The sequence below is a fragment of the Aotus nancymaae genome, unplaced genomic scaffold (genome assembly GCF_030222135.1).
Source record: "Aotus nancymaae isolate 86718 unplaced genomic scaffold, 86718_ANA_hifiasm-v0.15.2.pri h1tg000010l, whole genome shotgun sequence".
NCBI classification, from domain to species: Eukaryota; Metazoa; Chordata; class Mammalia; order Primates; family Aotidae; genus Aotus; species Aotus nancymaae.
In genome coordinates, this window is record NW_026988421.1 from 52206422 (window position 1) to 52218660 (window position 12239).

At 36.2% G+C, this 12239-nt stretch overlaps 1 protein-coding gene across 6 annotated transcripts in view; it reads right to left on the reverse strand.

The window, feature by feature from the left end:
- ANK3 (ankyrin 3) overlaps positions 1–12239 on the reverse strand; it is a 359094-nt gene that overhangs the window by 68219 nt on the left and 278636 nt on the right. For all 6 annotated transcript variants that reach the window (XM_021675764.2, XM_021675765.2, XM_012445733.2 and 3 more), the window contains 2 exons: positions 9004–9228; positions 6038–6192 (listed from right to left, as the gene is read on the reverse strand). In XM_021675764.2, coding sequence (XP_021531439.2) covers positions 6038–6192; positions 9004–9228 — 380 coding nt within the window. The remainder of the gene's footprint in view (positions 1–6037; positions 6193–9003; positions 9229–12239) is intronic.

Here is a 12239-nt window from a genome sequence, read left to right on the forward strand (position 1 = left end):
CTACAATGACCCGACACTTAAGATTACTGTCTCGTGGCTTATAAATTTAAAACAAATTATATTGAAATGAATCCAAGTGGCAACTTTTTTTTTTTTTCCTTTTTTGAGATGGAGTTTCGCTCTTGTTGCCCGGGCTGGAGTGCAATGGCATGATCTTGGATCACTGCCACCTCCGCCTCCGGGATTTGAGTGATTCTCCTGCCTCAGCCTCGTGAGTAGCTGGGACTACAGGCATGCACTACCACACCAGCTATTTTTTTTTTGTATTTTTAGTAGAGACGGGGTTTCGCCATGTTGGCCGGGCTGGTCCTGAACCCCTGACCTCAGGTGATCCACCCACCTCAGCCTCCCAAAGTGCTGGGGTTACAGGCATGAACCACTGCGCCCGCCTGCTAAGTAGCAACTTCTAGCTAGGAAGTCTGTTTCTAAGATATTGTTTATATAGTCAGATAGTAAATTTACAAAATTTGTTTTCTGTTACATAGTAAGTATCAATTTCCCTTTCTGATTTCTGTTTACAATGAAATAATAGTGTAATCGTTCAATCTAAAATGTATTATCTTAAAAACCTCATTTGCTCTCATTTGAAAGTTAAGCAATGCAAGAAAATAAGTTCCTAACATTGTAAAATTGTTTGGGGGAACGTCAGCCACATTCTGTTCCAAGACAGTGACTGGGATTTTAAAATAATTGGAATACTCAAAGCCTCCTGTGTAATACTTAGGTAGCAATGTTTTTTATGTTAAAGCCAAATAGATATGAAGAACAAAGCCTACTCACTGTCCAGAGAGGCAGTATCCAGTAAAAATATAATTCAAACTGGATATGTAATTTTAAATTTCCTCTAGTCACACTAAAAAAGAAACAGGTGAAATTAGTTTTTTATTTCTTTTTTAGAGACGAGATCTCTGTATGTTGCCCAGGCTGAACTTCTGAACTCCTGGCCTCAAGCAATCCTCCCACCTCAGCCTACTGAGTAGCTGGGATTATAAGCACATTTATTTAGACTAATATATCCAAAACATTGCCATTTCAACGTGTAACCAATGTAAAGATGAATCATGAGATACGTATTTGGAGGAGGGTACTAAACTTCATATATCTGGCGTATTTTACATTTGCAGCACATTTCCATTTGTACTAGTTCCATTTCAAGTGCTGTGTGGCTCTATGGAGCTCGTAGCTACTGTATCAGACAGTGCAGGACTAGAATATTTCTCAAGCTTTTCGATTTGTAAGTTAAGGACCTTTATGGGAGGAAGGACCTCTTCTACTAGAAAATGCTTCCAGATCCAAGATAACTGGAAACTACACAATACTCTTTGGGGTCTGAATTTGGAGGTGTAATATTAAACATGTTTAATTCAACTTTGTGAGTTTAATTAAAGTCAAGTTTTCATTAAACTCATAAAGTGAATTCAGTTTGGTGCATAATACTTTGGTGGGGGAACAAATGTTTTCTGTTTGCAGCATCTTTTTCTCTGCTGAGAAAACAAGCATTGACAAAGACTAGAACAAGATTTCTCTCAGCTGCCAAAAGCTGTTCCTGTTACATGATACCTTAATGCTGATGGCAGGTTCTTCACCCCCAGATCAACTGTCCTATCTGTCACTCTAGCCTCTTTCTTCAATAGACCTTTGCTGACACACCTACTTCGTTAGCAAAACCATTGATGATTTTGTCCCTGGGTGATAAGGAATAACTTTTAATTCCCCTTATTTTGCAGGTACAATTTTTCCTGAATATATACCATATTTGTGTCATACAAAGAAACTAAGAGGGTGCCTTCATTAGTAATGGAAAATGTAAATACCAGTTAACATATATGTGACTCTTGTTCTTCACAATTTGGAAAAGGGTGCCCCCTTGGGGTGTACACAACCTTGTAGATACACAGCTTGGCAACTAGATAGTAGCTTTGAGGAAATTAGAAAAAAGTACCCCTATGACTTACAGACCAGTGTCAGGGCAGACAGCTTGACAAGTGGAAAAGGCAGGATTTCAGACTCCATTTGCTCTCCTGCACAACTTACATGGCAGTTGTGACTATGACTACACACTGAGTGGTTTTCCCACATCAGGCATCATGCTAGGAACTTTACATATATTAGCTCATCTATTCCCTAGTAATTCACTATTAGACATCCTCACTTTACAAATTCAAACACTCAGATCCTTTTAAACAAATTTAAAGGCTCAGAGAGATTGAGTGCTTGGTTACGGTCACACAAGTAAGTGGTGGAGCCAAGACGAGAATTCTGGTCTGTATAACTTCCATAAATCATGATCCCAACCACCACATTACATGGGGCGAATTCTCCTCCTCCTTAAACCTTTCGTTTCCAGGAGTTATTCTAACAGTTAAATTTGATTGCGTACATGGAAAGGCTTCACACATTTTAACACAATATAGAACATAAACTGATCTTTATAATTGTGTTGTTTAATAAAAATCAGTGATCAGAATATTTGCTAAGATGTTTTTTAAATGCTTGAGCTTTAAGATTTTCAGAGAAGAGCCTACAACAGGACTAGTTGTAAAAGTACCAGATAGCTGGGCATGGTGGTTCACGCCTGTAATACCAGCACTTTGGGAGGCCAAGCGGGCAGATCACCAGGCGGAGAGTTTGAGATCAGCCTGGTCAACATGGTGAAACCCCGTCTCTACTAAGAATACAAAAATTAGCCGAGCGTGGTGGCACATGCCTGTAATCCCAGCTACTCGGGAGGCTGAGGCAGAAGAATTGCTTGAACCTGGGAGGTAGAGGCTGTAGTGAACTGAGATGAGATTGCGCCGTTGCACTCCAGCCTGGGTGACAGAGCAAGTCTCTGACTTGGGGGAAAAAAAGCAACATATAGATTGGTTATGAAGTAGCACAAAGAATTCATCTATGGAGAAGGGGGTTGAAAAGTAGACGTTTATAACAAGACAGGCACTATCAAGGGTGACCTGCCACAGACGACAGATAAAGCTTAATTAATTGTTATGAAATTGATACATTATATAAGATAATGGTAGGAAAATTTATTTCTCTATTTTAAGGAAACCTTGAGTTATCTGGTCACTGGTTTAATTCAGGAACTTTTTTTATCTTGTTAATTAACAGTTATTCGGTAGCAAAAAGGGAGGGGAACAGAGTAGAGAGGATAAAAGAACACAAAAAACATAAAACCTCCTAAACTGTGTGTATGCTTCTCTTTGAACTTTGAATAGTTGGACCCTCAAGGAAAAAGATAAGTTGGCGTTTTAAAAAGACAGATTTGGGTTTTATTTTTGTCAGTCTGTTTTCGGAGAGAGGAAAGTTCTGATAAGAATGAAGTGTCTTAAAACCAAAATTAAAACCACAATAAGATACTACCACTTTCTTACTAGAATGGCTAAAATTTAAAAAGGATAATATCTAGTGCTAACAAGGCTACAGAGCAACTAAAACTCTCAATATTGCTGGACAGAATGTAAAATGGTACATTCATTTTGAAAAATGGCTCAGTGATTTAATATAAATTTAAATATAGATGTACCATAGAGTCCAGCAATCCTGCTCCTAGGCATTTACCCAAGTGAAATAAAAACTTATGTTGAATTACCTCACATCCAGTAGGATGGCCATCATAAACAAAACAGAAAATAACAAGTGTTGGCAAGGATGTGGAGAACCCTTGTGTACTGTAAAATGTAATGTAAAATGTTGCAGTTGCCTATGGAAAACAGTGTGGTGGGTGCTCAAAAAACTAAAAATAGAATTACCATAAAAAAAAAGAATGAAGTGTCTTTGGGGATATGAGAAGAGTGGTGAGATGGGCTGGAGTTTGGCATACAATTAGATTAACTGAGCTTCAGTTATAAACTGTGTGTAGCAGTTCCTTTGTTACTATTAAGTTTAATACATGAAGAAAACCTGTGCCTTGAAAATTCCATCCTCACTTTTGCTCTAGTGGCCTCCAGTCCTTGATTCTTTAAGCCTACAAGTATTTGCATTTCCTTTGAATTGTCTAAAATTGAACCAAAATTTATCTGGTCTTTAAAAAAATGGCAAAGAAATGCTATCTAGTTTTTCCAAAATCACACATAGAATCCAGGACAGAGAATTATATCATTGTCTCTTTACATCTTGGGATACTATACAGCCCTAAAAAAGAATGAGGTCCTGTCTTTTGCAGGAACATGGATGGAGCAGGAGGCCATTATCCTTTGCAAACTCATGCAGGAACAGAAAATCAAATACTGTATATTCTCACTTATAAGTGGGAGCTAAATGAGAGCTTGTAGACACAAAGGGAAACAACAGACACTGGGGCCTACTTGAGGGTAGAGGGTGAGAGGAGGGAGAGGATCAGAAAAAATAACTAATAGGTACTAGGCTTAGTACCTGGGTGAAAGAATAATCTGTACAATAAACACCTGCAACGCGAGTTTACCTACATAAAAAACCTACATGTGTAGGTTTGAGTTTAGCACTGAATCTCTCTGAGCCTTAGTTTAGGCTGAGGCAGAAGAATTGCTTGAACACGGCAGGTGGAGGTTACGATGAGCAGAGATCTTGCCTCTGCACTCCAGCCTGTAACAGAGTGAGACTTCATCTCATAAAAAAGAAAAGAAGTAGAACTAGATTTTGACCCCAGCCTTACTACTCAGTGGGGTAACCTTCGATATGTTACTTGACGTCTCTGAACTTCAGTTTCCTTATAAGTAAAGTAGAATTAAAAACCACTTGATTTGCAGTGCTGTCCTTTCTTTGGCAATTTTCACTTATGAAGGCATTTATCAGTGCCTCATGAATGCCAGACACTCATCAATTACTACCTTCCCTCTACCTTGCTGTAAAGGCATCTTTAAATTCATGGTCAGTAGTGATGTGTCTTATACCAAACCTTTGGCATGACAATTTTTTCTAGAGAATATAATGATAATAACTCATACTTATAAAGGGCTTACTCCATGACAAGGACTGTATTTCATATGGACCTCACATAATTATTGTATTTATTCTCAACAATAACCCTAGGAAGTCAGGAAGGTAATCTCCATTTTACAGAAGAAACAGAGGCTCACAGAGATCAAGAAATTTGCCCAAGATCATTCCTCAAGTACCCTACAGTTCATCTAGCTCCTTGGTTCAAACCGTGAAACCCATGAGAGACTATGCTGAGTGCATTCCAAAAGTCAATGAATTAAAAAAGAGTGGATTTTATGAAATATGAATTCTATCTCTAATAAAGCTGTTATTTAAATAATTCCTGGATTTGGAGTGATTAGGAAGTGAGTATAAAGGAAGAATTAGCTCTGATATTTTTCTCTCAGCATCAGACTTTATGGTGAGCCTGTTCTCTATTTTTTGTTTTGTTTTTTTTACATTTTTAAAGGAAAACTCTGCATCAAACACCTACTCTCAAAATCAGACCATTCCTAATGTCTACTAAGAAAAACTGCTCAGGTTCTTAGGGTCAGACAGCCTGAAGAAGTTGTGTATGAAAAAGTGACATGCTCAGATATATACCAGTCTTACTAGGTCAAAGAACAAGACATTGAAACACAACAGACTCCAATAATTACCATGAAACATTTTTTAAAAACTAATTATGGCCCAAGAGAAATTAAAAATTTATGAAGGATACTGAAATTATCTGGGAGGAACTTGAAAAAGCTGAAAGAGACCGGAAGAAATTCCAAAAATAAAATGTGAACACATTTTCTTCAAAATGCTCAGCATGCCTTGCATACCTTCCATTATTATTTCACCCTCTCCTTGCGCATTTTTGACTTAGAAAATTTTCTTTGGTATTGGAAAGATTGATGTATGTGATTAAAGATGGAATCATCAGAATACTTGTACTTTTATATTATGGAGAAAAAATGTGTTAGATTAAATGAAACGTCATGCTTTATGATATAGAAAACAGGAATAAAAGCTGAAGAACTTGGGTCCTAGCTTAAAATACAAATGTGTGAAATTCAAGTCCTGTTTCACGTAATCCAGTCATTCCTTCAATTTCTGCCTGCAGACATTTACAGAACCAAGGAGTCATCATTGTTACCTTCATCCATGCCATTAAGTAACTCAGTTAAATCTTCATTTTTGCTGTCAAATTGATGCTCCTTCCAAGTTTCACCATTTTCACTTCGAAGAACAATGAGTTCTCTCTCTTTTCCTCTCATGGACCCAAAGTGAGGGATTTCCACTATGACAGGGCTGGAAAAAAAATCCACATTATTTTTGTATCAAATTAAATATATTTATAGTATCATACTTTAAAAATATTTCAAAAACAGTATTCATTTGAAAATCAGAGGTGCCACTAAGGTTGGGAATGATTTCAAAGCTGCAGAATCATTTGCTAATTAAATAATATTTTAGAAGCCTGTTAACATGCCATCATTCATTCATTCACAAACAGTTCTTGGAGGACTACTATATGTTAGGCATTGGATTTAATGGGGGAAAATTTTCAGTACCTATGAATAGGAATTTTGAATCAGAATGGACAGTTATTAAAGTAGACCACAAGAAAGTTGGTCCATTTTAAAAAGACACTATAGATATATTATACAAATGCTAATGATTTAAAAGGACACAGTCACTTCTTTAAAAAAATTCTATAAAGTTCCTAGTTTGAAAGATTATTGCTGTATTTTCTCTTTCGCAAGAAAACAATCAATATGATAACTACTACTCCAACAGTAAGATTCCATTTTTTTCATGGCCTGTACAGTTAACAGAGTTGCTATGTTCTTCAGTTTGTGAAATGGTAGTGGTAGCTTCAATTCCTGGCTCTAATATAACCTGCATAAGAATCCTTACACTTTCTGAAAAAAATACTTGCTGGTTTGAAATTGTCATATAATGACGTAGTAAAGTTTGACAGTGTCCTTTTGCAAAGGAATGTAAAAGAATGGCTGCAAATCGAACATAGCCAATCAAGCCACGGGAAGAAATTTTGGTAAATTTTAAAATAGGATAAATACTAAAAAAGATGAATGGAAGTAAGCAGACCACAATCACACACAGTTTATGTAGTTGGATTGTGCAGCTTTATTTTATGACATTTAAGTAGACAGTATCATTATTCTCCTACAGAGGTTGTATGGAACCTCACTTCTTAACCTATGTGTTTAGGTATATGTGATAACAGAAGACACAGGCTTAAATAAGTAAGAGCATAAAAAGGAACAGTAGTTGCAATGATCAAATAACATAAATAAAAACATGAATATCGATTTATTAGAAAAGTATTCATTTAAAATGGAGATGATAAATATGATCATTTTGCTTTCGGCAAAATCATTATAAAATTTATTTAAATTAAATATTAAGAAATAATGTTTATAATGCCTTTATTCTTCAATAAGTAGAAAACAAATCAAATGTTCTTAGAAGTATTAATGATTTCAAATTAAGATATTTACCATAATGTTTAACTATACCTTATAATTAAACATTAAATTGTATTTATTTTTGAGAAGATACAATCTTTGCAGGTTAATGTGTCAGATACTGTCTCTGTAAATATTTAAGGAATGTGGCTTTATGTATGATGTTCAATGATATTGGAAAGAAGGTATGAACAAGGGCCTTTGACCAAGGTGAAAGCCAAGCATAGCTTTTCATTAACAGGTTTCTTCATGCAGACTGCCAAGGCAAATACAACAGTCAAACAGACAAGCGAACAAACAACAAATACCAATGCATTTCAGCTTAAACAAAACCAAACAAAACAATTTAATAACTTTAAAAGAATATTCTATCTGCTGCCTATTTAATTTTATTTAAATATCTTGTGTTCCCAACACTTTTCAAAATCAGTTTACTTATTGATGACTTCTTCTCAAAGCCCATAAAATTACAGTGCTCATGTACTCTTTTAAAAGATCTAATTACACACACATACACACACACGCACGCATGCACGCGCGCACACACACACATGCATGCACACGCGCGCGCACACACACACACACACAGGTGTACGTACATGAAATTTATAGCAAATGTTGATTCAAAGCCTGCAAATACCTTCCCTAACACTGGGTTAAAATGAAAGACTGTCGCTGTCTTAAAAGTATCATATTCAGAAGAAACATTTCAAATTAAAGAAAAGTTTACAAAAGCACAAAGTTATGAAAGCAGAATGCTTGCAGTGAATTCCACATGCTTGAAAAGCACAAGATAGGTAGCGGTGCTACATTAAGTCAAGCCACTATGATTTTTTTCTTTCAGTGACACACATCAACTGAAAGCATTAAAAAAAAACTTAAAAAATAAAAATAAACTTAAGACAAGAATCAGACCATGGGTGTGACAGAAAAAAATTGAAAATGGAAAAAAAATTGTAGACATTCTGTATCTTGTCTATAAAGGTCCTACCCAATAAATTTTGTTCCTTGAGGCCCCAGCTGCAGGATTCGGCTAACCAAGCTCTCACCCTCATTTACAGGGGGAGGATTGGTAGGAAGATGCAGTTTACTGAATAACATCCATGCAGCAGAAAGAGAAACGAGAAGGGGAAATTGTGAACAAACTGTCAGTCACGACAGAGCCTGCCTGATTTGCACCCAAGTGCCACCTCAGAAAACGAATTAAATTTATTTTTCCATTTTGTAAAATACCGTATCACAATGAACTATTTCCTGAAAAATTTTCTTTAAAAAGACATGTCCCCAAAGTAGCCATATATTCAATGTGGTGAAATCATTCCAGCATCTGTATTTTTTCCCTAGAATGGTGCCTTGACTTCTACAGGGACCACTGGGGTTCCGTGCACTTGCTGAGCAGAAAACATGCTTCTCGGTTAGTAAAAGCCTTGACCAGCAAACTGAGTTAAGAAAGTATCAGTCTATTAGCCTTTCATGGAATCACACAGCTTTGTGACCTTTGACACTTTACAAAAAGTATACACAATCTGGTCCAACTAAGCAGTTTTAAGAGTTAACTCCTTGAGTTAACAAGAGTAAAGAAAATCAAAGACGTGTAAGGACCAAGGTTAAACTTGACAAAACAACTTACCCTAAAAATTGTGCCCCTGCAGGACCCATTTCTACCAGCCTACTGGCTAATCCCTCTCCTTCCACCATGGGGGGTGGGTTGGCCAGCTTATGTCTCTTTACCAAACGGCAGGTGATTCGAGTGGGGGCCGTACACTTGCGTGGAGGAATGATGATTCTCATCCCGTGGTGACGGCTTCCTCTCATGGATCCCCCTCTCGCATCCACCATAAAGCTAACCAGAAACCTGTGGGGAGAAGATCAGAGGCCAAATCAAGGATGGAAATAAACCGTGTTCACAGCAGGTTTTGAAATGAAATGTTAAAGTTTAAAGCGACAGACAACGTAGCTATTATTTCTTCTCTTTAAAGATAAATCGGAAGTAAATACAGTGGAGTCACATCAAACATGCTTTTAACTTGAGCACTTTCAAAAACTGAAACACAACTTATTTTTGGTGGAACTTGACCCCCAAACAAAAAAGCCAACTACTTTTCCAGGCTCAAATGGAAGGAATGAGAAAGGTTTCAAAATTGGAGTAAAAACTGTCTATTAAGAGGATTCTCATGCATTTTAAAAAAAATGAACTGTGGTCTTTATATTCAAAGGTCATTTTAACTATAAGTGGTTTTTGCCATATGCTGCCATATGCGCTCCTACAAGTAAGATGAAACTCCACAGTATGTCTTGACATTTACAACTCATAAAATGAATGTATATTTAATCATACCAACACTAATTTCTACTATGATGAAGCAGAATATAAGAATAAAAGCAGAGGATGACTAGATTTGCTAAGGTGATTTTGATGGAAAGGGATTAAATGTTCTCCATATAAACATGGGCTTAAAATCTGTTTGAAATAGCCTATATTTGAATAACTTATACAACAAGAAAAAAATGGAACTCAGACTTTTAGAAAATGGCTCTAAATTATATAATTCTGTCATTGGCTTTTTATTAAAGCTAATAAGGAAAAAACTGTCTGCATGGATTAATAGATATGAAAATGTAAAGAAATTAACTGTGTTATATCTGGGTAAAAGCATATTAGAATCATGTCTTCTATCACGTATGCATGGTCCCACTATCATCATCACAGAGTTATAACACAGTTATCATTATCACAGAGCTGTAAGTAAACATAAATCAATGAGTCCAACATGTGGAAGAGTTAAGGTCAGACAGGGGTACACAAATATATCTTTGTATTATGATTTTGACATATGAAAATATACAGATTACTAGCACAGTACAAAATGGTGATAATTAGAAAACTGAATTCTTTTAGTATTTTTGGAAAAGAAATAATCCCATCCATCAAAATTCTTTACTATTTTTTCCTCTAAAAACAATGCTAACATCCTGCAAACAGATTTTAAGACCTTGCATGGACTTCCTAGCTGGGGACCCTTTTTTGAACAGTGATACCTCTTGACCTTGAAAAAGTGACATTTTCAACAAAGCAAACTGGCCTGTGATCCCCACAGGGAAAGGCAATGGGCTGGCGATCATTTTTCAGCCTATCAGATTCCTAGCAGCAACTCTGCTCATCAGTAAGGTGGGCTCATCGTCACACCCATTTGCTTGTTTTGGATTTAACCATTTTACTCTGGATTAATTTATGTCTTTTATAACATTCTATCAATCTGGGGAGACTGGGACCACTATGATAATCAAGGTAAAATGGGAAAACACTGACTCAAAAACGAAAGGAAACAAAAATCACTCCTCCCTAGTCAAAGAAAAAGATACCTGTTCACTTGTACAAATGTTGCGATGAATTGTTATCAATGCTAAGACAGGAGGCTCACTTGAAATTGCTTGGGAATGCCTACATTTTCTTAGACATACGTATATTTAACAACCAATTTTATTCAGTAACGAAGGCAATATGGCAATATTATGAGACAAAATCAAATCCCGCCCTGCACTTAGCAGCTTTAACTACGAAATCAATTTTTCATTGGGACTAATAGTAGTAACAGAATGGATTTAAAACAATTCACGACAAACTCTGGGCTTGAAGATTCAGTTGTGTCAATACACACATACACACACACTGGGGTGTTTCCACTGAGAGGGAATGTTTGCTCTGGCAACTGCTGAGTCTCAACAATATAGATAATAATTCTGATTGGGTCTGTCTTGTTCACTGCTTGACCTGCAGAGTCAAGCACAATTTTAGTACAAAATAGGGACATGATAAATGCTTACTGAATAAATCAATGAAGAAAACTATTTTGCTTAGAAACTGTGTAAGTGAGACTTGGTTACTAATACTCATGGATTGATGGATGGATAGATAGGTAGATAGCTGATTGGAGCTGAGTGGACTGAAGGTAGTGTACGGTTTATCAGAATTAAAATAAAAATATCTCAGCTGTAAAGAATATCAGAACCAATAGAAAAAACATTGTAGTTGCTATTAACGATAAACTGGAAGAGTCTCTTTATCTGTGTTCTGTATAGCACACGGTGCATGGTTGGTGCTCATTAGCAGCCATTTATTGTTCTGAGGTTTTCAACTTCACAGAGTCAACAGGCTGAGGAAAAGTGGGACTATGCATTAAACAGGACATGGGTCCTATTATTCAATAGCATTATAAAATACAGTGATTTGTTTTACAAACTCATGTATTACATATTCTGTGCAAAAAAAAAGTCATGCAACATAACTTACAGAACAAATTAAAAGGTGGTATGTAATAATATTTGTATCTTATTAATATTTAAACTATAGCATGAATTCTACAAATGATCCTAAAGCTAATTACATGAATGTTTCTAGTTTTAGGAACAGCAGGATGACAAACGCTATACACTACAGACACTGACACAATCTAACTGTGGGAAAAATTCACAGAAATTAAAAATACAAAAAGGATGGTTCACATAAAGGACACAGTTATCACCTTGAATCATACTGAGGAAGTGGAGAAGAATAGCTGCAAAATAATTTAGAAAGCAAATGGGAAAAATTAATGTAATATAATTAGAAGCAAGCAACAGAAAATGTCAATGACAAGCAAAGGAAAAATAAAAATCATCAGAAAATGAAACCAGGGCATTTGGCATTTGTGGGATAACCTAAAAAGTATCTGCCTTACGTAGCTACATAAACTTCCCCAAGGACCTGGCATCAGTGAATATTTTTAAGTGTACACCAGGTCTATATTTTCCTTTTCAAATAAGCCCACACTAGCTGCCATCACTTTTGCTTTCCTGCACATGTCTACTGTCTCTATTGTCTTCAAT